The 27,976-nt window shown below is 41.9% G+C and overlaps 1 protein-coding gene across 14 annotated transcripts in view; it reads left to right on the top strand.

Moving 5' to 3' along the window:
* The window catches only part of PPFIBP2 (PPFIA binding protein 2), a 205,280-nt gene that overhangs the window by 128,636 nt on the left and 48,668 nt on the right, over positions 1-27,976 (top strand). For 12 of the 14 annotated variants that reach the window (XM_043517362.1, XM_043517351.1, XM_043517352.1 and 9 more), the window contains 2 exons: positions 8,623-8,754; positions 25,360-25,452. In XM_043517362.1, coding sequence (XP_043373297.1) covers positions 8,623-8,754; positions 25,360-25,452 — 225 coding nt within the window. Of the gene's footprint in view, positions 1-8,622; positions 8,755-17,451; positions 17,635-25,359; positions 25,453-27,976 lie in introns of all 14 variants that reach the window. The other 2 variants (XM_043517349.1, XM_043517350.1) reach the window with 1 other exon arrangement.

The raw sequence follows: 27,976 nt of genomic DNA, 5'->3' as shown, positions 1-27,976 counted from the left end.
TCGTCTTATAACAATTTATAACAACAGTGCTTTTCCAAGCCAGCTAAATCTGCTGTGCGAATTTGAAAGTGAGCAATAACACATGCCCAAATTTAATGGGAATTATTAAAAGGCATGTTTTAATGTAAAAATCAAAAATACTAATTTATACAATGTACTCTGAGCATTTCAAAAATAAATCTGCATTTAGAAATAGGATGCATGTTTTAGGGTTGCTGTGCACTGATCTATGTGGTGTACATAATGTAACAGCTTGTGCATGGTTTTTCTTTATAACAATTCTGCTCTGAAATAATATTTTTCTTAGTTTTTAAGAGGTAAAAGTCACTTTTTAAACAAGTTACTTTGTTAACCAGTTAAAAGAAATGCTAATTACATTTTCGAAACAAGACATCTTTGTAGAATATGTTCTATTTTTGCATTGTACTTTGGCTTTTTAAAGATCCTCCTAAAACCTCTGTAGCCCAAATTACCCCCTTCTGCATTTCATGTATTATCCTTTTTTACTTGGAAACCAACAACACAAATTTGTATTTTCTTTTCTTACAACTGCATATTTATTCGAGCTGGTTTCAAATTGCATTTATACCACTGAAGTACTCTATAATTTCTCTGTAACAAAATGGGTTATATTCTGCTACTGAACTATTTACTAGAAGCATCTGCTAGAAGATGAAAGTAATTGCTTACAGATGTTATTCATTTCAAGAACTTTAAACTGCACTTTCTATCAAACCAAAAGTTATAGACTTTCTAGATGCAGGACAGAACCTCAGCTGGTGTAAAACAGTCACTTGTCACATTGAATAGCACCTTATTGCTCAAATAGAACCATTAAAACCAATATGGGACTATTGAATGGATAAGATGTATTGTTCACATGAGCAACTGTGGCAAAATCTTTCATAAGGGAGTACTATGCAGTGTAGTCTATGGAAAGATCTTGTATTGCATTGATGCACAGGTTTTTGATACAGAATTTTTTTTTAAAGTGGTGGTCATGCTGTACAATGGTCCTTAACAATAATAAAGAAACTTCAAATGGATGTCAAACTCAAAAAGTACTCTAAACATTTAATTTAAACAGTAAGTGTAGTCTGTCAAATTAAGGTTTATTTATGGGAGCCAAAGTGCAACAGTTGCAGCAGACCTGGTGCTCTAGCCTTTTTAAAATGTTGATTACTTCATACCAAGTTCACAATAACATACAAAGCTACATAAGAACGGCCATATGGGTCAGACCCATGGTCCATCTAGCCCAGAGGTGGGCAAACTACGGCCACATCTGGCCCGCCGGACCGTCCTGCCTGGCCCTTCCCCCACTATCCTTCCTCCCCTGCAGCCTGAGTGCGCTGTGCTGCCAGCGTCTGGCCCGCCGCTCTTACCGGGCAGCGCGGTGGCGTGGCTGGCTCTGGCATGGTAAGGAGGTGGGGAACAGGGGGTCCCAGGGTGGCAGTCAGGAAGCAGGGGACATTTGGATGGGTTGGGAGTTCTGGGGGGGGGGGCAGTCAGGAAGTGGGGGGGCTTGGATGGGTCAGGGATTTGGGGGGGCAGTCAGGGAGTGGGGGGGGGTTGGATGGGTCGGGAGTTCCGGGGGGCAGTCGGGTTCAGGGGGGCAGTTGGAGTGTGGGGGGTTGGATGGGTCGGGGCTTCTGGGGGGGCAGTCGGGACGGGGTGTGGATAGGGGTTGGGGCAGTTGGGACAGGGAGAAGGGTGGGTTGGATAGGGAGTGGGGTCCCAGGGGGCAGTTAGGGGCAGGGGTCCCAGGACGGGGCGGTCGGGGACAAGGAACAGGGGGGTTGGATGGGTCAGGGATTCTGAGGGGGGCAGTCAGCGGGTGGAAAGTGGGAGGGGGCAGATAGGGGGCAGGAGCCAGGCTGTTTGGGGGGGAGATAGCCTTCCCTACCTGGCCCTCCATATAGTTTTGCAACCCCAATGTGGCCCTCGGGCCAAAAAGTTTGCCCACCCCTGATCTAATCCAATATCCTGTCGTCTGACAATGATTGGTGCCAGATGCTTCAGAGGGAATGATTGAAACAAGGCAATTATCAAGTGATCCATCCTGTTGTCTAGTCTCAGCTTCTGGCAGTCAGAGGTTTAAGGATAACCAGAGCATGGGGTTGCATCCCTGACCATCTTGGCTACTAGCCATTGATGGATCTATCCTCCATGAGCCTATCTAATTCTTTTTTAAACCCAGTCATATGTTTGGCCTTCACCACATGCTGTGGTAACAAGTTCCACAGCTTGACTGTGCACAAAAAGTACCTCCTTATGTTTGTTTTTAAACTGCTGCCTATTAATTTCATTGGGCAACCCCTGGTTCTTGGGTTATGCAAAAGGGTAAATAACACTTCCCTCTTCAGTTTTTCCACACCGTTCATGATTTTGTATACCTCTTTCTATATCCCCCCATTAGTTGTCTCTTTTTTCTAAACTGAACAGTCCCAGGGCTTGTCTACAAATACTGCATAGCAGCGCAGCTGCACCACTGTAGCACTTAGTGAAGAAACTAAGCTTCTCCCATTGGCATAGGTATTCCACCTCCCCGAGAGGTGGCAGCTATGTTGATGGAGGAAACTGTCAGGGGATAAGTCGGTATAACTGCATTGCTCAGGGGTGTGGGTTTTTCACACTCCTGAACCATGTAGTTATACTGACATAAATCTGTAGTGGAGACCAAGTTCCAGACTTTTTAATCTCTCCTTGTATAGCAGCTGTTCCATATCCCTACTCATTTTTATTGCACCCCTCTGTACTTTTTTAATTCTAATCTCTCTCTTTGTTTTTTGTTTTTTTGAGATGGGGCCAACCAGTACTGCATGAAGTATTCAAGGTGTGGGCGTATCGTGGATTTATATAGTGGCACTGTGACATTTTCTGTCGTACTGTCTATCCCTTTCAATGATTCCTGACATTCTGTTAGCTTTTTTGGACTGCTACTGCACATTGACTAGATGGTTTTTTTTAGAGAATTAGCTATGATGATTCGAAGATCTCGTTCTTGAGTGGTCACAGCTAATTTAGAGCCCCTCATTTTGTATGAATAGACAGGATTATGTTTTCCAGTATGCGTTACTTTGCACGTATCAACATTCATGTTTAACTGCCATTTTGTCACCCAGTCTCGTGAGATCCCTTTGTAAGATCCCTTTCCAGTCAGCTTTGCGTCTTAACTATCTTGAGTAATTTTGTGTCATCTGCAGTCTTTGCCACCTCACTGTTTACCCACTTTTTCTGACCATTTATAAAAATGTTGAACAGTACAGGTCCCAGTACAGATCCTTGTGGGCCCTGCTGTTTCCTTCATTCTATTGTTTAAACTGAACTTTGATTTCTACCCTTTGTTTCTGTCCTTTTAATCCATGATTTACTAATCCATGAGGCGACCCTCCGTCTTATCCCAGGACTGCTTAGTTTGCTTAAGAGCCTTTGGTGTGTGTTCTTATCAAAGGCTTTCTGAAAGTCCAACTATACTATATGAATTGGACCTCCCTTGTCCACATGCTTGCTGACACCCAGAAAGAATTATAATAGATTGGTGAGGCACAATTCTCTTTACAAAAGATATGTTGACTCTTCCCCAACATATCATGTTCATTTATGTGTCTGATAATTCTATTCTTTACTATGGTTTTAACCAGTTTACCCAGTACTGAAGTTATTTATTACTGCATCTAATTTCCAGGATCACCTCTGGAGCCTTTTAAAAAAAAATCTCCATTATAGCAGATGTCCTCAAGTCTTCTGGTACAGAGCCTGATTTAAGTGATAGATTACATACTTCAGTTAATAGTTTTGCAATTTCATATATGAATTCCTTCAAAACTCTTGGGGAATACCATCTGGTCTTGATGACTTATTATAGTTTAATTTATCAGTTTGTCCAAAAACTCCTTTATTGACACCTCAGTCTGAGACAGTCCTCAGATTTGTCACCTAAAAAGAATAGCTCGGGGGCAGGAATCTCCCTCATATCCTGTGTAGTGAAGAGTGATGTAAAGAGTTCATTTAGCTTCTCTGTAATGGGTTTGTCTTCCTTCAGTGCTAAATTAGCACCTGGATTGTCCAGTGGCCCCACTGAAAGTTTGGCAGGCTTCCTGCTTCTGGTGTACTTAAAAGTTAACAGCAAATTTTTTTTGTATGTCTTCTGCTGGTTGCTCTTCAGTTCTTTTTTGGCCTTCCTAATTATGCTTTTACACTTGACTTCATAGAGTTTATATTCCTTTCTATTTTTCACAATACAATTTGACTTCTAGTTTTTAAAGGATGACTTTTTGCCTCTAACCACCTCTTTTACTCTGCTGATTAGCCATGGTGGCATGTTTTGGTCCTCTTACTTGTTTGATTTGTGTTTATACATTTAGTTTGAGCCTCTATTACGGTGTTTTAAAATGGTTTCCATGCACCTTTCAGGCATTTCACTTTTGTGACTGTTCCTTTTAATTTCCATTAACAAGCTTCCTCGTTGTGCAGTTCCCCTTTTGAAGTTAAAATTCTAATTTAAACTTAAAATAGTAAAGCCAGTTTGGGGGTGATAATATACCTCTAGATAGTGATCCTTTACAAGATACTGTAGTTGTGGTCCTTTATCCTTGCTTTCCAGAAGGACTGAAATGTGTAAGGATAACTTTTATGTTTTATATATTATAAAGTTTTTGACTCTCAGTTTTGAAAACACTGATTTAGAACGCTTCCTAAGCTCTCGTCCCCTCATGCCCCTACTCTACTTGTGCTACATTGATGACATCTTCATCATCTGGACCCATGGAAAAGAAGCCCTTGAGCAATTCCACCATGATTTCAACTATTTCCATCCCACCATCAACCTCAGCCTAGAACAGTCCACACAAGAGATCCACTTCCTGGACGCTACTGTGTTAATAAGCAATGGTCACATAAACACCACCCTATACCGGAAACTTACTGACCGCTATACTTACCTACATGCCTCCAGCTTCCATCCAGGACACACCACACGATCCATTGTATACAGCCAAGCTCTAAGATACAACCGCATTTGCTCCAATCCCTCTAACAGAGACAAACACCTACAAGATCTCTGTCAAGCATTCTTAAAACTACAATACCCACCTGCTGTAGTGAAAAAACAGATTGACAGAGCCAGAAGAGTACCCAGAAGTCACCTACTACAGGACAGGCCCAACAAAGAAAATAACAGAACGCCACTAGCTGTCACCTTCAGCCCCCAACTAAAATCTCTCCAGCGCATCATCAAAGATCTACAACCTATCCTGAAAAATGGTCCATCACTCTCACAGATCTTGGGAGACAGACCAGTCCTCGCTTACAGACAGCCCCCCAACCTAAAGCAAAAACTCTCCAGCAACCACACCACAAAAACACTACCCAGGAAGCTCTCCTGGCAACAAAACCCCATGCCAACTCTGTCCACATATTTATTCAAATGACACCATCATAGGACCTAATCACATTAGCCATGCCATCAGGGGCTCGTTCACCTGCACATCTACCAATGTGATATATGCCATCATGTGCCAGCAATGCCCCTCTGCCATGTACATTGGCCAAACCAGACAGGAGAATAAATGCAAAAGAATAAATGGACACAAATCTGACATCAGGAATCATAACATTCAAAAAACCAGTAGGAGAACACTTCAACCTCTCTGGCCACTCAGTAACAGATTTAAAGGTAGCAATTTTGCAACAGAAAAGCTTCAAAAACAGACTCCAGCGAGAAACTGCTGAGATTGAATTAATATGCAAACTAGATACCATTAACTTGGGTTTGAATAGAGACTGGGAGTGGCTGGGTCATTACACATATTGAATCTATTTCCACATGTTAAGTGATCTTCTTGTCAACTGTATAAATGAGCCATCTTGATTATCACTACAAAATTTTTTTTCTCTTGCTGATAATAGCTCATCTTAATTAATTAGCCTCTTACAGTTTGTATGGCAAATTCCACCTTCTGTGTGTGTGTGTGTGTGTGTGTGTGTGTATGTGTATCTCTTCTTCCTATATGTTCCATTCAATGCATCCAATGAAGTGGGCTGTAGCCCACAAAAGCTTATGCTCTAATAAATTTGTTAGTCTCTAAGGTGCCACAAGTACTCCTGTTTTAAGTACCTTAGGTGCTTTTGAAATTATATTCTTTGTCTTCTTCTTTTCTTGGCTTTGACTGCCATGGAAATTGAGAAGTGTGAGGAGATAAACCTTAAGAGATGGATGTTTTCCAACACAATGCGAGACTGGTATGAGAATCACTTTTGCTATTTCTATCCAAAGCATGCCATGCTCTACCAGAGATTTCTAATACTTCACAAAATAAACTCAGCTCACTTGCTTAAGCAAAAGCCTTGGCCAAATATTTCTAGTTTCGTATGTGGCTCAGTTTAGATATTGTCTTCTGTGCTGGATTCCAACTAGATCACATCACTTTCCATTCAACATTGTTCACTTTGCAGCATGCATACTCTTCCAAAACTAATAGTTGCTACACTGTGCAAAGAAAACTTTCAAGGTGCATTTCACACAATAGGAAAGAAGTTGCCTGTCTCTGTTCACGCAGCAACAGAAGTGGATTTCTCAGGCCTTTTATAGGATTCCATGTTGGGAAAGTATATTTTGCTGAATAATGCATTATAAAAAGCTTTGTTAATCTAAATCATTGTATTGTAATATTAAAATCAATCTCTGTCTGGGTAAGTGTTCTGGAATTCAGGCGCTCAGCCACAGGACTGCAGAAAACTCTATGAAAAGATTTTATCTGATGTACTGTTTTCTATTGTGTCATCTGAAGATTTGTGTAGGATTATGTGCTTGTGCTTAATTCAGCCTCCACATATTCCAGCTTGGTGTCTTGGCCATGAAATAGCTCAGCCACATACATTCTCCTGAAAAAAATATTCTCTAGTAGTTTATATGGAAGAACATTTAGGAAAAATAGCTGCAAAATTCATTGACATCCTTGGAAGGATACACACAGTAGAGGGGTAGAAAAGGTTGCTTTCCTCTTATGTTTGCAGTCAAGTTGTTTGTTTTGCTATTGCAGAAAAATCAATCTCTTTTCAGCTATTTTCTTCTTCATAGAGCATTCTGTTGAACTTGAAAATGTTTTTACTCTAATATTTTATAAATCTGTCACAATTCCGTAATAACATATATAATAGTTATTTTTTTCCAACAGTAATAAATGCTTATTTCAAACTTGTCTGCAATGCCACATGTTTTTTAAATTATAGACACCGAGTGCATAATAACGGCCATGCTGAGTCAGACCAGTGGTCCATCTAGCCCAGTATCCTATCTTCTTACAGTGGCCAATGCCAGGTGCTTCAGACGATGAAATGAACAGTTCAGGGAAATTATCAGGAGATCTTTCCCCTGCCGTCCAGTCCCATCTCCTAGCAGTTGGAGGTTTAAGGACACTATGGGGTTGCATTCCTTACCATCTTGGCTAATTGCCATTGATGGACCTATGCTCTGTGGATTTAGCTAATTCTTTTGGCCTTCATCATGTGCCATGGCAACAAGTTCCTCAGCTTGACTGTGCATTGTGGGAAGAAATACATTCTTATGTTTGCTTTAAACTTGCTGCCTATTAATCTGATCAGGTGACCCTTAGTTCTTATGTTATGTGAAGGAGTTAATAACGTTCCCCTATTCACTTTCTCCATATCATTCATGAATTGGTAGACCTTTCTCTTTTTTGGTAGACCCCTCCCGCCCTCTTGGTCATCTCTTTTCTAAACTGAGCAGTCCCAGTCTTTTTAACCTGGTATAGGTTAATTAATTCATTAATTCATATGTTCTATGACTAGGACTGGACCTAGAACAGCTCCTCTGGGGACCCTGCTGTTTACCTCTTTCCAACTGTGAAAACTGACCATTTATTCCTACTCTTTGTATTCAAACTTTTAACCGTTATTGATCCATGAGAGGCTCTTCCCTCTTATCCCATGACAGCTTACTTTATTTAAGAACCTTTGATGAGGGACCTCATCAAAGGCTTACTTAAAGTCCAAGTACATTATATCAACTAGATCACTGTTGTCCTCATGCTTTTTGACTGTCTCAAACATTTTTAATAGTTTGATGCATGATTTCCCTTTACAAAAGCTCTGTTGACTCTTCCCTAACATATAGTATTTATTTATTTCTGATAGTTCTGTGGTTTACTATAGTTTCAACTTATTTGTCTGGTACTGAAGTTAGGCCTACTGGCCTGCAATTGCCAGGATCGCCCCAGGAGCCTTTTTTTTAGCTACTCTCTAATCATCTGGTACAGAGGCTGATTTAAGTGATGGGTTACATACCTCAGATGTTAGTTCTGCAATTTCATATTTGAATTTCTTCAGAACTCTTGGGTCTGTTTAATTCCTGTTTATTTTTTAAAAAATCATTAAAAGTAAAATCTATTACTGTTAACAGTAATTTAAAAAATTTTAAATTATACTTTTGAGTGAATGTGGCTCTTAAATCAGATATAGAGTCATCTTGAATCTGTATTGAAAGTGTAAATTCCTTGGGCAGGGATTTTTGTCCACATAAATGTCAGTAATACATTAGTTCACTGCTAGTGTTTTATACAAATAATAATAATTAGGGGGGAAACTCTGCTGTTCTTTCAGGAGCTGCTAAGTCGAACGTCACTAGAGACTCAGAAACTAGATCTAATGGCAGAAGTTTCAGACCTAAAGATTAAGTTGGTTGGCATGGAAAAGGAACAGAGTGAATGTGAAGACAAGCAGAACAAAGCGGAGGTGAGTCTCACTTAGTTCCTTGTTTACTTTCTGATGCTCAGTCTCATGCGTGTACATTATACTGTAATTCTGAGAAGCACTTGAGCTGAAATAAGTGTGCAACAGCCGCCTCCCGCTTACAGAGCACTGTCTGTACCTTTGGTAATCTGCCCTAGATGCTACTGTATGTCTGTGTTTTCCTTTTTATACTTACTAATCTCAAAGGTTACTGTGCCACTTTAGTCAGACCCAGAGTCCATTCAAAATCATGCATTTAAAAGTTGTTCATCACTTAAACCCTTTCTCCTCCACAGACCTGTGGGAGAGGGGTGTGGGAATCCTTCCAAAGGCAACAATGCAGTTCTGCAGCTGCTACTGCAGTTTCAGGTCTACCACAGCTGATATGCTCCCTATTTGTGTGGAGGAAATGGCCGGTGGCTCTGCGCAATCATCGCCTGGTCCCTTACAGCAGATCTGTACTGGTTCTGAAGCAGTCATGAACACCAGACCTGTGCGGTGGGACAGCAGGATTTTCCCTTATGTGGAGGAATTATCTTTTTTGAGATCAGGTGACCAGAACGGTATGCAGTATACAAGTGTGGGCATTATTTCTGTCCTATTATCTATCCCTTTCTTAATTATTCCCAGCATTCTGTTCGCTTTTTTTGACTGCCGCTGCACATTGAGTGGATGTTTTCAGAGAACTATCCACAATGACTCCAAGATCTCTTTCTTACATGAGGTGTTTACTAAGTTTACTTAGGAGAGATTTGAAATTCAGGTTGTGTAAAATATCTGTCCTCCGTAATGCTTCCAACAAAGTGTTGGACACATACTGACCTTACATAGGTTAGCTATGGTAGCTGTAATTTACTGCTCACTTCTAGGTTTGGAATTTGGGTTTTTTGAGCTTCCCAAGGCTTCTGAAAGTTTGATAGCGTTAAGGAGGATAAATTTTGGCAGTGGTTAACGGTCAAGTAAGTAACATCAGCCCCTTTATCATCTTTTGTCTCTCCATGATTTTTCACTCAGAGCTATCAGTGTTTTCAATGTAGAATCCTATGTAACCCTAAGGTCCAAGCAGGCCTGTGTAATCTACTTCACAAGGAAATCACCAAATGTCTCACTAAGGGGTAGTTGCTCCCAAGAATCCAAGCCCTCCATCAGAATGGGGTGATCCCGTATCCTTTTGATTGTGTCAGGGGTTTTCAACATGGGGGTCATGACTACCTTGCCCTATTCTAAGAGATAGGGAAGGTTCTAGTTTGATGGGAATGGTTGAGAAACGTTGGGTTAAAGTATGTGCCAAACTATCAACTACTCTGTGGTTGATAGACCTGACCCCCACCATAACCCCAGCGTGAGGGTCAATTTTATCCTGGCTGCTAAGAGACCACCACCCAAAATTGTGATCCTGTATAGCCAAAGTAAGAAACACTGAGACTGTGACCTGTGCTGATGTTTGAGGAGTCACGCTGTGGCCCACCTGGTTGCTTCAGAGAGCCAAACCTGTGCAAACCAACCCTGACTGAGCAAAATAACCATAATGTACATAGCACCCAGTAGTAACTGCATCTGTTAAATGAAATTGAAGCTGCAATAAACATTTGGAACAGGCTAGGTGCATGGGAGTGTGGTGAAGATGCAGGAGGCAGGTAGAAAGAGGCTGCCTTCACCAGCCACTACCTTTTCTGGGCAGCACCATACCATCCGCCAGCCAATCACTGTGCTCTAGACTGGGGCTGGGATTGACCAAGGTGGGTGTGACATAGATTGATAGGACACTGTGTTGACACTACCCTGAGGGGATGGTGCTGAGCCCCACCCCAGGACCAATGCTATTTTACTCCAGAGGCATTCTCTAAGCTAAGCCGTTTTAAATTGCCTGCAAATTATATTGCATATTCAAACTTGTCTCTTGCAATTGGATTTTAAATGTATTTTTAAATGAGGATCCAAAACACAGGATAATTCAACTAAAACATATTTGCAATTTTTAATTCTGTGCTTTTATATTTCAAACCAGCTGTTTCCCATCAGCTAGATAGAATTTATTAAAATATATCTCTAGTATTAGGGGAAGATAAGACAAATTAAGATATACTTCTGGGAGTGACTCTGAGTTTTATCTCTCAAATCCAATTCACTTTGTCCTGCACAACATGCAGCTGTGGTTTGGTTTTGATTTTACTTAGTAACAAAGAGTCCATTGAGTATCTCTAAGCTCCCCTCAAAGGTATTAATTTCACACTGAATGCCACTTGTCACTGGCTCTTCAAAAGCATGTGCTAAATTGAAATGCTATTTTTATCCATGTAACAGGAGGGTGAAGAGGATAGATGTTTGTAAATGGACAGGTTCCACTCCTGAGCTTTGCAACATTAATGTCCATTTCACAGAATAATTCTCTTCTGTCACAGTGCAGCATTGTAAAGATTTATGAGCTGGTTTCTCGAGTCACAGCTGAAGAGTTCACTGTAGCTTTTTCCTTTCTTTAGAATAAATATTTAATTCCTTAAGAAGGGTAATATTTAAGAAGGGCTCTAGAGGCGATCCTGGCAATTACAGACCGGTAAGTCTAACGTCAGTACCGGGCAAATTAGTTGAAACAATAGTAAAGAATAAAATTGTCAGACACATAGAAGAACATAAATTGTTGTGCAAGTCAACATGGTTTCTATAAAGGGAGATCATGTCTTACTAATCTATTAGAGTTCTTTGAGGGGGTCAACAAGCATGTGGACAAGGGGGATCCAGTGGACATAGTGTACTTAGATTTCCAGAAAGCCTTTGACAAGGTCCCTCACCAAAGGCTCTTACGTAAATTAAGTTGTCATGAGATAAGAGGGAAGATCCTGTCATGGATTGAGAACTGGTTAAAAGACAGGGAACAAGGGTAGGAATAAATGGTAAATTTTCAGAATGGAGAGGGGTAATTAGTGGTGTTCCCCAAAGGTCAGTCCTAGGACCGATCCTATTCAGCATATTCATAAATGATCTGGAGAAAGGGGTAAACAGTTAGGTGGCAGAGATTGCAGATAGTACTAAACTGCTCAAGATAGTTAAGACCAAAGCAGACTGGGAAGAACTTCAAAAAGATCTCACAAAACTAAGTGATTGGGCAACAAAATGGCAAATAAAATTTAATGTGGATAAATGTAAAGTAGTGCACATTGGAAAAAATAACCCCAACTATACATACAATATGATGGGGGGCTAATTTAGCTACAACTAATCAGGAGAAAGATCTTGGAGTCATCGTGGATAATTCTCTAAAAAGCAAACGGGATGTTAAGAATCATTTAAAAAGGGATAGAGAATAAGACTGAGAATATCTTATTGTCCTTATATAAATCCAGGGTACGCCCACATCTTGAATACTGCATACAGATGTGATCCCCTCATCTCAAAAAAGATATACTGGCATTAGAAAAGGTTCAGAAAAGGGCAACTAAAATGATTCAGGTTTGGAATGGGTTCCATATGAGGAGAGATTAAAGAGGCTAGTACTTTTCAGCTTGGAAAGAGGAGACTAAGGAGGGGTATGATAGAGGTATGTAAAATCATGAGTGGTTGTGGAGAAAGTGAATAGGAGAAGTTATTTACTTGTTCCCATAATATAAGAACTAGGGGCCACCAAATGAAATGAATGGGTACAGGTTTAAAACAAATAAAAGGACATTCTTCTTCACTCAGCGCAAGTCAACCTGTGGAACTCCTTGCCTGAGGAGATTGTGAAGGCTAGGACTATAACAGGGTTTAAAAGAGAACTGGATAAATTCATGGAGGTTAAGTCCATTAATGGCTATTAGCCAGGATGGGTAAGGAATGGCATCCCTAACCTCTGTTTGTCAGAGGGTGGAGATGGATGGCAAGAGAGAGATCACTAGATCATTACCTGTTAGGTTCACTCCCTCTGGGGCACCTGGGATTGGCCACTGTTGACAGGATACTGGGCTGGATGAACCTTTGGTCTGACCCAGTATGGCCAGTCTTATGTTCTTAACCTCTGGATCTCTTGGAAATTATTTTAAAAATACAATGAGGTTATGTAAGGAGCTGCAGTATCAAGTGACCTGCTGCATTGGACACACCTGTGCTACGTGTACATAGGCATATTAGGCGGTGGCTTCCGCATATCTGCCCTCAACACATCAACATAAACTTGCCCTGTACATTTCTTCAGATTTGTATGTTTTATAGTTTCATTTGCTGGTGTAATAAAGCAACAGTGTAATTTCCTGAAGTTATCATACAGGCAAAACTACTTCAATGGGAGTATGTGTATGCAAAGACGGAGCTTTGTGCCATATCCTGGAGCTCTTACTCACATGAGGACAGGTGGCAGAATTGGACCCACATTTTTTAGCCATGGGAAAATGAATCTTGGAATGCTTACTGTTTTTTCAGTAATTGTTTTCTGCTCAGAGCTTACTGGGATAGGAAGAAAAAATCAGACAAACAGTAGCAACTAATCTCTGCTTTGCCACTATTTTAGTGCTGAGTAGGAAGTGTTACATCCCATGTATGATGATTTCTCATCTGTTGTGGCTAAGGTTATTTAGAGAGGCACTTTTTATTTGTATCTAGAAATTAAAACCAAAAGAAACACATTAATCTCAGGTATGTCTGTATCTCTAAGGCCACGTCTACACTACCTGCCAGATTGGCGGGTAGTGATCGATCTATCGGGGATCGATTTATCGCATCTAGACGCGATAAATCAATCACCGATCGCTCCGCCTTCGACTCCGTAACTCCACCAGGGCGAGAGGCGGAAGTGGAGTCGACGGGGGAGTGGCAGCCATCGATCCCGTGCCGCGAGGATGCGAAGTAAGTGATTCTAAGTCGATCTAAGATATGTCGACTTCAGCTATGCTATTCTCGTAACTGAAGTTGTGTATCTTAGATCGATCCCCCCCCCATGTCGACCAGGCCTAAGGAGCCTATCACTATGGTGTTTAGGGCCTTGCAGTCCTGGAGCTGCTAACAGGCAAAGTTGACATACAGTTTTTTGCATCACTTGGCCTCAATCAGATTTCATTTGCATGATCTTCTGAGCCCATTCTGAGTGCTGTGGGGGAAAGATTGGCAAAAGAGAGAGGGCGCATTCACTGTTTCTGAACATTCTTGTGTTTGTGCTTATATTCAGAGAAAGCCCAGAGCCACAAAGTTTGATCCTGGATCTGGCTCTGGCTCTAAACTTCCCCAAAGTCCAGGGGAGTTTAGATCCGCTCTTTGACCCAAACCAAACTCAAGCTAAACAGCCTTTAATGCTGAGAGAGAAAAGGCCTGGCCCAAGGCAAGTCCAGAGTGGGTAGACACACAGACACACTGGTTCCAGGAACCAGTCACTGGAGCAAGTGGAAAAGAGTTGGAAAGCAGACGAGATCTTCCCCCAGCCGCCAAACTCCTGCATTGCCATGACTGGAATCTACAACTAAAGTAGCTGTCAGCCCCTTACCTGTGCCGATCCATACCTACAGAAGTCTGCTTGGGCCCCATACATCTGATTTCACCAAGGATTCTTCAAATCCTAGCTTGGCTCTGCCTCACAAAGGTTAATAGTGTTCCCTGGTCCCTGCCAATGACAAATGCAGAATAAAGCTGGGATTTTCAAAGGAGGCTAAGGGAGGTAGGCAAGCACCCAACTCCCATTGAAATTCAGTGGAAGATGACAGGTTTCAGAGTAGCAGCCGTGTTAGTCTGTATTCGCAAAAAGAAAAGGAGTACTTGTGGCACCTTAGAGATAATTTGTTAGTGGAAGATGAGTACCTAGCTCCCTTAATCTTCTTTGAAAATCTCAGCCTGTAGCAGTAGTAGTACTCAGTAGGAATTTACCAGTACAGTGTTGTTTTTTAAAAGATGCTGCCTTGTTGTGGCAATGACTGTGAGAATGAAACAAAATCCAGACATGGAAAATCTCTGGGTAGTATTCTGATTTTACACAAAGCCTGTGCTTTTCAGGAGTTCCCCTGGCAGTACTGTGATAGGATGGTGGGCTTGGCTACAGAAACACTTCCCTCCCCACTGCCTGCTGTTTTGTTGCAAAGTTACTAATGGATGTGGTCACTCAGTCTTCTCAGCGTATGAGGGATACAGTTCCACTCGCATTAGCTGGTGCTCCAGCAGACTGGCTTTGTTACCTACAGTCCTGGCACAATGTAGCAAAATCTGTAAAGGAACTAATACCCAGACTTTACAGGCCATGCAACCTTTCCTAAATGTTAGAGTATGTTCATAATTTTATCTGCAGTATAAAAGCACTGCTAAGTGGAGGAAGGGATCTGAAAACAGCACATATTTAGGCCCTGGTTCAGCAAAGTACTTCGGTATGTGCTTAAAAGTTATTTTGTGCTTTGCTGTAGCATGGCCTTAGCATGAAATACCTGTTTGCCATATAACTCCTCTAGCTTGTTGATGTTCATACCTTTGGAAATTAAAAGGGAGGGTATATTTAAAGCCTTTGATCCTGCTTCCAGTGTTCTGTGCCTTTAGTATGCTTTGGTTGATTCTGTAGAGTATTTGTTTGTTTGAAATACTATATGCCTAGACCCAGTAAGCTGCTCCCCTGCACAAAAGTTCTCAATGATCCCTACTACAATTTTAGCTAGCTCTGCATTTACTGCACTGCAGGAGAGTTTCAGGGAAGTGTAAACTTTTAAGAGGATTTTCATGTTTTGTAATAGAAAAATTAGAAATCTCCCATCTGCCCCCTTTGCAGGTCTGCAATCTCTCTGGGTGTTCTGCTGCCCATTAACTTTCCCACTCACTTACGTGATTGATTAATGTCATAAGATTTACTTTACCTAGGAAAAATGAAAAGCTGTAAAATACGTAATATCAATATACATGAATATTAAGAGAGCAATTCCAAATTTTTGTAATCTCTGAGGAAGCATTGAAGATTATGAGCCATTTAATTAAGGAGGGTGAATAGAACATCACATAGCTTTTACTACAGACTTGCACTTGGCTTCCTTCCCATAACTAGAAGTGTCGTGTTTTATTGACTGTTCCAGGGAAGCTGTTCCCCATCTGAATGTATTTACATAGGATTATTTTAAAATTGTGTTATCATTCTGGTGCCTTCCCTTTTAGAGCATCATTTTGGCTTCTCCAATATGTGTTGCTTAACCTCAGGAACCTTCCCAGGTTGGTGGGGCTAAATGGCAGAATGGATGGTTTAGGGACCTATTGTTCTTATCCTTGCTAGTATAAAGTGACCTGCTAGTATAGGGGTGGGCAAACTTTTTGGCCTGAAGGCCACATCTGGAAATAGAAATTGTATGGCGGACCATGAATGCTCACAAAATTGGGGTTGGGGTGTAGGAGGGGGTGAGAGCTCTGGTTGGGGGTGTGGGCTCCAGGGTGGGGCCAGAAATAAGGAGTTCAGGGTGCAAGAGGAGGCTCCAGGATGAGACGGGGGTGTATGTGTGGGGGGTGGGGGGAGCAGGCTGAGAGCTCTGGCTGGGGGTTTGAGCTCTGGGGTGGGGCTGGAGATGAGGAGTTTGCTCCGGGCTGGGACTGAGGGGTTCGGAGGGTAGGAGGGAGATCAGGGCTGGAGCAGGGTGTTGGGGTGTGGCGGGAGGCTCAAGGGTGCAGGCTCCGGGCGGCGCTTACCTCAGCTCCCAGAAACAGCAGCATGTCCCTTCTCCTGCTCCTACATGGAGGCACAGCCAGGGGGCTCTTTTCTGCATGCTGCCGCCACCCCAAGTGCCACCCCCGCAGCTCCCATTGGCCTCGGTTCCCAGCCAATGGGAGCTGTGGGGGCAGCACTTGTGGCAGGGGCAGTGTGCAGAGCAGAGCCCCCTGGCTGCCCTTTCACATAGGAGCCAGAAGGGGGCCATGCCGCTGTTTCTGGGAGCCGCGTGGAGTAGCCCCCCGACCCTGCTCCCTGGCTGGAGCGCCGGAGGGGGGGATATGCCGCTGCTTCTGGGAGCCGCATGGAGCGGCCCCTGACCTTGCTCCCTGTCTGGAGCGCCAGAGCGGGGCAAGCCCCAGACCCTGCTCCCCAGCGGGGAACTCTAGGGCCAGATTAAAACGGCTGGCAGGCCGGATCCAGTCAGTGGGTCGTAGTTTTCCCACCCCTGTGCTAGTAGAATGGAGGTCAACTAATTTATTTTCTGGAGCAGGATTTCCTTTGGCATGGATGTCTGTAATCATAAATTATATGACAGAGTAGATTATAGTCCAGAATGATCACATGGCAACTTTCTACTAGTAAATGATGTTGGGTGCATATATTAATATATATAACTGATCCTGTTTCAGCAACAACAAAAAAATCTGGCTGTGGTCCAGAATTGCTCCAGAACAGTTATCAGGACTGGCCAATGTTACAGAATGGTTTCCAGTTATCATTATATCTCTGTATCCTGCTGGGCAGATTGGTAAAGACCTGGTGCCAAATTCTGATCTCCTTCATGCTGGTGTAAATCACAAGTAACTCCACTAACTTCTCTGTCTTGGATGTTTCTAAAACATCCATCCCCTTGGTATATGAGCACTAACTTAAATGGAGCTACTCTAGATTTACACCAATTTGTATCTATCTCATATAGGGAAAAATCAGGCTTGTTTCTTAGTAGTTAGTCTCTTCCCAGCTTCATGTATTCCATAGTCTTGTGACTGTGAAATATTCTATGCTTCCTGCCCTTATTTCTTCCTTAATCCCCCTCATTTTCTTTCTCACCTGTCTCTCTTTCCTTCTTGCAGTCAGTAGTGAACCTGATCAGTGAGCTACAGGAACAGATGTGTAGACTACAGCTGGAAATTAATAGTAAAATCCAGGAAAGAAAGTCTCAAGATAGAAAACCTGAACTGACAGCTAATGGTCCTCAGGCCAGCACAAGATCAGTGGTAGAGAGCCTCACCCAGAAGAATTGCTCCCTATGTGATGTATGAGAAGTACACTTTAGCATAATTTTGTGCATTTCCCCTTTCTCACAAAAACTGAATTCCACTAACCAGAATTATGCTGTGAACAATAGGCATTAATCTGTGTGACTTTTTTTTTAGACAGTGTGCTGTGTTAATAATAAACCTAATGCCAAATTCTGCTCTTATTGATGTCTGCTTTACCAATGCACAGATCTCAATGAGAGCAAAATATGGCCCTCATTTTTTTATAAAGTTTGTATTTTGCTTTTAACTCTCAAAAGCATTTTGTCATAGCAGTTCTATTTTAGAATGCCAAGAATAGAACTATGTTTGTTTGTATTGCAGCATATTTTCTGTGGTGATCTGCCACCATGTATGTCAGCATAACCATGCATTGACACACTGAATACATTGAGCCACTTAAGAAGTGCTTAGCACACTTGCAGAAATAATTTGCTTTTCCTTTCATTCTGTTCATTGTATGTGTTTTGATAGAATGAAATTAATTAAAAGACTCAGTAAAAGACTTCAGTTTGTACTTTTAAAAAATTAAAAATCTTGAAGCAACTTTTTTTAATTCTCTGAAACAAGTGCTTATGATAAAATATTTTTTATTTTTACAGTATAAACCTTCACTTTATGTGATCAAAACCACTTCATGTGTCAGGGCAAAAGGTACTTTGCTTAAGCTGCTTAAATATGAATGGAGGTGGAGTGGCACTGGCATGCTTGAAAGCCTATTAAGATTACTTTTTAGTTCCAGGTTGCTGCATTTGCAGTGTTCCTTAATTATTTGTGGAATCATTTCTGGAAAGCCGAACTATATCTGCTCATGTTGACAGAGGGTTTTGGTATTTTGATTTTTGTTGATTTGTTTTCAAAAAATTTTCTGTCACTTTTTTTCATAGGATTTTTTTTATAACTATTGTCTGTTGATTTGGTACCTATTAAACATACAGCTGCTGTTTCTTGCTTAATAATTCACTTCTGTCTGGCACTGACTAGTGAGTCATTAGAGTACATATGAAATGCACATTGGAGAAAAAGGTTGGCATTTATATTAAGGTATGAACAGCATCATGAATGGGGCTTCATGTTTAAAATGCACATTTGAAAAACTATTGTTCTTGTTTGCCCTGCGACATAGGTAGGGTTCCTTAATGTACACGAATATGTGAGATCCATGTGTTCGGATTAGGTTTAGGGTTTGTCACATTACAAATGTAAGTTCAGGGAAATAGTGCCCCCTCGATGCCAGTGCCAAGGTTCATCAGTAATGTTGGTCTCAGAGAATGAACACTGAGTTTATAATCATCTTAAAGGAGGAGAAGGATTCAAGAGGCAAGATATGGCCAGATAGATGGAGGTCATTAGGATCCTGTCTGGACAGCTTTGGGTAGGCTCAGTGACAAGGATAACCCCTGTGCTTGGATACCTGGTGAAGGTAAACCAGGCACCAACGTAAAAGGCAACAAAAGTTGCATTTCAATATGATAAATTACAAAACATTACTATTCATTAAAATCAGAGCTTGAAAAATGTAACTACTGTGGACTAAACTCCCTAGTAAAATATACTGGTGATTTTGTTCATACATATTCCAGAACCACACCTTCTGTAATTTAAAGTAATAAAATGGTTATGTGTTGTTTGTTGTGTGCTGTTGTAAAATATGGTCAATTTTCTTTTATTTATTAAATGAGATTTATTTTCTCTCTTGGTTTTAACCTTCCTCATCTTTCTTTTCTTTTTTCTTTTCTTTTCTTTTCTTTTTTTTTCTTTCTTTGTAGATCATAATGTATATTTCCTTCATTGTCTTCCATATCTATTTCCTCTTTCTGCTTCCACTCCCTTATAACTCTTCCCCTATGTTGTGTTCTCTACCTCCTCTTCTGTAATTTCTGTCTCCTCATGCACTTCTGCCTCCCAGATCTCTCATCCCAAAATACCATGCTCCTCTTCCCCCTTAATCTTTCAGAATCTTGCCACTCACACAAATGACAGCCAAGTGACTAAACATACCAGACAGAGGCAGTGCCCAGCTGAAATGTCCCTCCTTCCCAACCCTCCATCCCTCTTAAACTGCTGGGAAATGGGAAGGTGCTGAGATTCTTATCTTGATGCTCTTCTGGTATCCTCCTCAAGGTGTCATCTTTTATAGCAGCCTTCAGCTAGTACTTGTCCAATAAATTTGAAGCAGAGCCTCCCCTCCCCAACCAAATCACCCTGGCTGTTAGAAGGGAGACGGAGTATTCTCTGTGTTCCCTCTATATGTCTTATCTAGATATTTGAGGGACTTTATAAGGGCCCCATAATGTAGTATCTGAGCCCCTTACAATCTTTAACAAATGTAATGTATTTATCTTCACAATGCCTCTTTGAGGCAGGGAAGAACAAGAAAACTCTGAGCAGTAGCAGAGAAGATTGAAGTGTCCATCTACTGATGGATTAAACAGACACGACTCGTCTACCTGGCGGCTTAAAACCAGTTCAAGTTGAGTTAATCTGGTTCTATAACGCTAGTGTACACATGACACAATGCATCACAGTGCATTAACGCCACATGTACAGCAAAACTCTGGAGTCCTCTAGCAAAGTGTACTAAGTTTGCTACGAATTGATTTAGTTCGATCTTTTGTTCATATGCATGCACTGCTCCAACAGCTATCCCTCAGGGCTTTGAAGTCAACCACTACTGGCCTGTCTATGTAGCTGTGTGCACCTCCTGCCCTGGTGCTCAAATTCCCAGAACAGACCCTCCCCCATTTAAAACTAGCCATGAGACCAGCTTTTGCCCATTTGCTCCTGGGCTCGAGTATATCAATATTCTTGCAGTACTATAGCAATTCCACTCCACAATCCCCACAACTTGCCTTGTGCTACTGCTTGGAGCCATGTTGAGACACTGCATCTCATTGCCATCTGGGAGAAGAGTCAGTGCAGGAAGCTCTTTTGGTCAGACATCAAGATAAAGAGCTGTTTTTGTTTTTGGAAATTGTGAAGCAGATGTCCGCGAAATGTCATGATCAGGACACCAAGCAGTGCTGGAGAAAGAGTACGCAGCTCAGGAGGGCCCACCTTAAAATGAGGGATGCAAGGAAGACTCCACCAGGAGACATGTGAGCTGTCCATTTTACAAAGAACTGGACAGACCAGCAAAAACTTTTGGATCTTGCTGCCAGCACTTTTCTCCCAGTCAAAGGGCAACCAGCAAAACTCATTGGAAGATGAGTGGGATGAGGGCAGAGAAGAGCTGTCCCCTGAGAGCCAGGTGAAAATCAACCCAGTTCCTGCCCTGTAGCTGTAGAGCCCGATTCCTGCCCTCTATCAGCTGAGCCCAAATCCCAGCCAGTAACCCAGGCCGGGACCAAAGAAGCACATCCTCTGGGGGGAACTTCAGCATGTAAGTACTTATCTTTACTGTTTATTAATTATTATTAATATTATTATTACTTTATTAATTCTGTTATGCTGCTGTGCTGATTTCTGTCTGGGTGGCCCATGGCTCCTTTTAGGCAGATATAAACTAGGAGCCATTCTGAGTTTCCCAAGCCCCCTTCCCCCCTCTCCCCCCCACCTTCTTCCCTTTCTCACTCAGACCCCCCAAACCCCCCCCCCCACACACACACACACACCCACACACAGATTCCCAAGATTGCAGCTGTTCCACTTGAGCACTCGGCCTCTTTTCCATCCTAAAGCCGGACCATCAACAGTCTTCAGACCCACTCCACGAAGGGTACGTACCTGTCTGCCCATTTTCCTTTCACCTTCCCTCATCTGTCCTGCCTGGCGAACCCCCTTCCACCGTCACCCATTTGTCCTCTCAGAATAGCAGCTAGCAGCATGGCACAGCCGCAGCCTCTACCCCATCCCCTCCCATGACCGATTCAAATAATTAATATAGTCATTGTGCTAAAAATACAACAGTTACTGAAACACTGGTTACAGGAAAAGGAATTTGGTTAGTGTGCATAGTTTACATGAGATATAAATGCTCATTGAATGCCCAGTGCAAATACAAAAGGTAGTGCTCCTCACTGAGGTAGAAGTGTCCTGTACATTGTAGTTGACAGTTAGTGCAGGACCCTGTCTATTTTTCTCTGGATTTTCTCCATGTCTGCCAGCGAGATAAAGCAGAATTTAAGACTGAGAAATGGCTTGATTTTGGTTCTCACATTATAGGGATTGCCACATGCTCATTCCTCCCAGTATAGCTTGCAACTCCTTTCTATTCCAACAGCACTTCTGGGGGACCATCTTGGTGAATATCTTCATAGTGTATCTCTTTGGTCTGCCCTTTGTCTTTTGAATAAGGCTATTCTCTGCCTCCTAGTCTCTTCAGTGTAACGTCATCGAGACTCAGGACAGCACAAAGGGAATGTAGAGGGGATTACTATGCAGCTCATGCCCTGATGCCCCTATGACAGCACAGAGCCACCTCCCACGCACAAACAAAAGTGCAAAGCATGACCGGGAACATAATTCCTCTGTCCCCAGCAATACGAGACACAGTGCAAGGCAAGACAGCATACATTGTACGCACTAAAATTCCAGCGCAACCAGGACCTTTCGCACACACAGACCTCTTATCATCTCTGAGGTTCCCCCGAGATGGGGAAGAATCTCAAGGAGGAAAAGTCAGTAATTCGTATTTTAAAAATGCTATCATGGCCTGTCTGGAAAAAAAAACAATAGCCCACTCTTTGTTTTTTTTCATTCTCCTGCAGCCAGACCACTAAGGAGAGGGCCTCTGTCAATGGCAGAGTGCCTGGCCAACCTGAGGGGGCATAAAAGGAAGACCTGGACAAGATGTTTGCACAGCTTATTGGAGAGTCCCACAGAAAAATGCAAGATGGGTGAGTGGTGGAGGCAGTATCTGAGGAGCCAAAAGGAGAAAAAAATGGAGCTGTCAAACAAGACATTGGCAGTGGCCAAGGACAGCATCACAGTCACCAGGGAAAGCATTACCATAACCAAGGAGAGCATGGAAAAGGACAGGGAGATGTAGAGGCAGTTCAGAGAGACTATATTAAGCCAAAATACGCTGCTTCATTGTATGGTGGTGCTAGGACAGCAGGCGCTGCAGCCCAGAGAGGTGGGACCCAGCCATGTTCTTCAGCCCCTGGACAACACAAGTTACTGGGGCCACCTGCAACTCTACCCTGCTCCACCCCCCTGGAGCAGTGTTCCCCTTGCAGAGGTCAACCTCTGGGCACCGAAGAAAAATGCACCTGAGAGCCCAGCTCTTTTGAGTCCTCCAGTGCCCCTGATAACTTTGAACGACGGCACTCCATCCCAGAAATCCCACGAACAAGAAGAGACAGAAGCAAAGGCATTCTCGCCCGTAACTTTAAGCCCCTCCTCCCCACCAGCTGTTCTGTACTGCACTGCACTTTCAGTGTTGGCTGCACTGTTGTTTTGTTTAATATATTTTTGATTAAAAGCTGCTGTAGTATTGCATCAGTAAAAACTTAATTTTTGATTTGTTACATGCCTCTTTCTTGTTTCATAAGCAAAACCATTTAAAATTCATATATTATGACTCATCACTGCATGAAAATTAGAAATCCCTTTAAACAATGGTAAAATAATTTATGGAGTTTCACAAAAGTACTTGAACAAGGCCCTACTTACACCACCCAGTGAACCTGAATCCCACTTTCAGGGGCTAATGGCTGGTTGTATAGCCACATGTTTTCAGGGATGAGACTCAAAATAAGAACAGTGGGCATTCCAAACAATATGTCTCTGGGTCTTTCCATTTTCTGTGGGATACCTGATTGGCTGCTCAAACCGCTGAGCAAGATCTGGACCTCATCTTCCCACCCACTGTTAAGGCTTTCCCTCTTATCCTCACAAATATTGGATAGAATACAACATACTGATATAATGCTCAGCACGCTTTTTTCTGCTGCTTCCAATGTATTCCACAAACAGCACCATCTCCCTTTCAGACAGCCACATGCACACTTGATCACCATTCTGCAGCTGCTGAGTGTATAGTTAAAAAGCTCTGTCATTCTGTCCTGGTGGTCTGTGAATGGCTTCATTAACCAAGGAAGCAGGACTTAAGACAGGTCTCCCAGAATAACCAGAGAAACATCTACACTGTTAATGTCCATAGTATTCCTGGGTCCACACAGTCCTCCTTTCATTAGTTTGAAAAGGCCTGAGTTCTGATCATGTACACTTCCAGTCTACCCAATGTTTATGTCTGTAATCCTACCATGGTGGTCAACCAGTCCTTCGAACATCATGGAGAGCTATCCCTTCTCATTCATAAATTCTGTGCCTTAGTGGGGGAATGAGGGGCCGGGAGGGGGCAAATGATAGGAGTTGGGTTTATAGGTTTTCCCAGATAGTTTGATGGCTCTGCATGTATGAGGTTCCCAATAGTCTTCTGAGCATTACCCAGCTTTAATATTAGATGCAATAGTACCTTTTTCATGGCATGACACTCCTGCATGAGAATATCCCAAGCATTTGATCTCCCCAAGTTGAATTGGTTTGCCACCAACCAGCAGCATTCTGGAGTGGCCAGCTTCCCGATGCATAATGGTGACCTGCTTCTCTAGGGGCACGGGGTACAGCATGTTGGTACGCTGTCAATGAAGCTCGAAGGTCAGTTCAGCAATTGTCTAAAAAAAAAAAAATGTAGGCCTTCCCACCCTGAAATTTTCTCACTACTGCTGGTCATCCCAGTTCTGCAGAACGATTTGTTCCTACCAAGCCCACACTGGTTTTCCGAGGCCAGAAATGCTCTGCTCAACATGATGGCGGCTGTGAGTACGCACAGACTGCTTGGTGTGTATTATAGCGCTCAAAGCCAAACAAATTCGGTCTGGAGACTACAGGTCGCACCACTGAGTGTAGGATATGGCAGCAGCAACAGCTCCTCCATCAGCAGGAGGAAATTCAGCAACAGTGAAAGCAAGACGCGGGTGAGGAAGAAGAGGAGGACACTGAGAAGCTAGCTCTAGAGGACCAGTCCCTGGAGGAGTTTCAAACTGTGTGAACACTATTGGTGCAGCTTGTGTACGGTGCGTTATCAGCCATGCAGCAAAAAGCTTTGCATTAAAACTCCCCGTGTAGATATATCCTAATAAAGCTGCCGAGAATCTTTTAGTTGTTGTAAATGCATCTCTTGGCTGCATCAGTTAACACGGAACGTTCTATTTACTGACGGGTCTCTCTATCATCAGTTCCTCAGGTAGGGACATAGTCTTATTTGTCTGTAAAGTGTTTGTGTATGGTGCCTGTCTGCTGAATATTGCCTCATCTGTTGGTATTTTAGGTATCTTAAATACCTACCAGCAGGGGGCTTTTTCCTTTCTGTGAATTTTAGGAGACTCTTGGGCAGCATTTCAGTCTTCTAGATTTTTTTAAAGAGCCTCCGAACGGAACCCTTGGTACAATATAACATGGATATAAGTGGACCTGACCACTTTCATTGCTATGCAACTGAACACATCAGAGTCAGCCATCTTTCCTACACAACCAAGCAAAGTTGGTCATAATTTTGGCTAGAGAGTTTCAGAAAGGATTCCACTTAATAATATAGCAAATCAAAGTAGCTTTCACTTGTTTTAGGGTGCACAGATAACAAGGAAAAGTTTGTTTTGCATGGATGGTTCCACATTCACTGTAGTGTGTCCTGGATGAGCCTTAATTTGTGTCCTTAGAAAACAAATACTTGGTTGAGCTCTTTCTTTAGCTGTTCTTTATCTTTTTCTTTTGCAGGGTTTGCTTCAGGAACTCAAACATCTCAAAATTAAAGTGGAAGAGCTGGAAAATGAACGAACCCAATATGAATGGAAATTAAAAGCAACCAAAGTAAGCAGTAAATTTAGCACTTATGAAAGACAGACTTATTCCAACTTGGAAGTGGATACTCCCTATTTCCCTCAATATTTACTTTTTTTAAAATATTTAATATATTTCACTGATGACTATAAAATACAATTTTGTTTGAACAATCTGTTGAATGCAGATTTTGCCTTTAAAGTTTTGCTATCCTTTTACTTAGGACTTTTACTCTTCCTACCACCCCATTCTCCTCTCTTTTTCTTTTCCCAAAAACTAATATATTGGCTAACAAAGGAATTGTTCCATGATTAAGCCTTCCTTTCAGGCTTTCTATTTTACTCTTTCTATATCGGTTACTAGCTTCTGGAGTAAGTTCTCTAGCTTAAAAGTCACCGTTTCACAGATGCAGACAGAGACAGCAGTGGGAGGAAAAATGCAGAGCTGTTTTGGTGTACCACATGAGTAAATTTCATAGAATGTAAGGACAGAACAGATCATTGGATCAACTTGGATTTTACCCAGTTATTCAAGTATTGAGTCCAATAACTTGTGTTCAGCTAAAGCATGGACTCCTGAAAGGCATCCAGTTTTGATTTGAAGACATCAAGAGGTGGAGAATTCATGACTTCCCTTTGAAGTTTGTTCCAATGGTTAATTACCCTCCTTGTTAAACATGTTTGCCTTATTTCTAGTTTGAATTTGTCAGGCTTCAGCTTCCAGCCATTGGTTCTTGTTATGACTTTCCCCACTAGATTAAAAAGCCTTTTAATGCAATTAATATTAATAACAAGGGGGAAGGAATGAAAGCCAAAATAGGGAAAGAATAAGTAAAAGACTGTTTAGAAAAGTTAGATGTATTCTGTTGGCAGGGACTGATGAAATTCCCCTAAGGGTACTTAATGAAGTAGCTGAAGCCATCTTGAAATTATTAGTGATTATCTTCAAGAACTCATGGAGAATGGGTAAGGTCCCAGAGATCTGGAGAACAGCAAACATAGTACCTGTCTTTAAGAATGGGAAATAAGAGGATCCAGGCAGTTAGACTAGTCACCCTAACTTTGATACCTGGAAAGATACTGGAACATTGAACGATCAGTTTGTAAACATCTAGGGGATAATAGGTTACTAAGTAGTAGCCAACTTGAATTTGTCAAGATCAGATCATGCAAGACCAACCTAATTTCCTTCTTTGCCAGGGTTACTGGCCCAATGGATGGTGTGGGGGAACAATAGATGTGATATGTTTTGATTATTAGTAAAGCTTTTGACACAGTCCCACATGACATTCTCCTAAGCAAACTAGGAAATTGTGGTCTAAATGAAATTACTATAAGGTGGGTGCAAAACTGGTTGAAAGACAGTACTCAAAGTGTAGTTATCACTGGTTTGCTGTCAGACTGGAAGGAGGTATTTCTGGGGGTCCTCCAGAGGTCTGTTCTGAATCCAATATTATTCAACATTTTCATTATTGATTTGAATAATGGAGTGAAGAGTTTGATTATAAAATCTAGGAGGGGTTGCAAACAGTTTGGAGGACAGGATTAGAATTCAAAATGATCTTGACAAATTGGAGAATTTGTCTGAAATCAACAAGATGAAATTCAGTAAAGATAAGTGAAAAGTAGTACACTTAGGAAGGAAAAATCAAATACACAACTACAAAATGGGGAATAACTGGCTAGGCAGTAATACTGCTAAAAGGATCTGGGGGTTATAGTGGATCGCAGATTGAAAGTGAGTGAACAATGTGATGCAGTTATAAAAAAGGCTAATATAATTCTGTGACAGACTATACCCTTATGTTCACCTCTTTTACAAAACTATGATAAATCTTGTACAAAGTACATCTTGCGAGGTATCATTTGAAAAATCATAATTCGCTGATCATGATTGTCCTGAGAAAATGTTAACGTTATAAGAGTCTACTGCATGATTTTACTAATGCATATTTATTTGGGGAAGCTAACCAAACCAGTTCCTCAGATACAAAAGACAAATGGATGCCTCAGCCAGGTATCAACAAAATCAGTTGGACAGTGACCTGGGTAAGCAGCCATTCTTTGGCAGGAAGAGGGGTGTGAACGCAAGAGGGGAACTAAAACTAAAAAACAGAGGGACAAACATCCCAAAGCTCCCCTTTTTCTGTCTCCCTGCCCACTTCATTTTCTGCATGTGAGAAGACAAAAGTAAACAGCCGTTGAACTCTGGAGGAGGAGCCCTGATGTGAAAGTCAGGAGACAAGAGTATGTGGAAGAATAATCCCTGCTGGTTTGGGGGTTTTTTTACCTTCATTTTCCCTCCCTGGTTGATGACTCTGTTTCCTGCATAAATGCAAATTAAGACAAGCACACATTCCTTTCTTTGTTTAGGACAGACCTGACTTCTGCCTGGGCAGGTCAGTGTGATTTGGAACATGTGTTAGTAACATCATACAGGGGAATCTTAACAATGTTGTCACACATATTTTAGCAGGACAATACTGATCAGCAAATTATGAGTTTTTAAATGATATCTTACAAAGGGCTCTTCTAATCCCAAGAGATCAGCCACA

This window comes from Dermochelys coriacea, chromosome 6 (genome assembly GCF_009764565.3).
Source record: "Dermochelys coriacea isolate rDerCor1 chromosome 6, rDerCor1.pri.v4, whole genome shotgun sequence".
NCBI classification, from domain to species: domain Eukaryota; kingdom Metazoa; phylum Chordata; order Testudines; family Dermochelyidae; genus Dermochelys; species Dermochelys coriacea.
The sequence above is the reverse complement of the archived record's forward strand: the minus strand, read 5'-3'. Positions and strand labels throughout refer to the sequence as shown.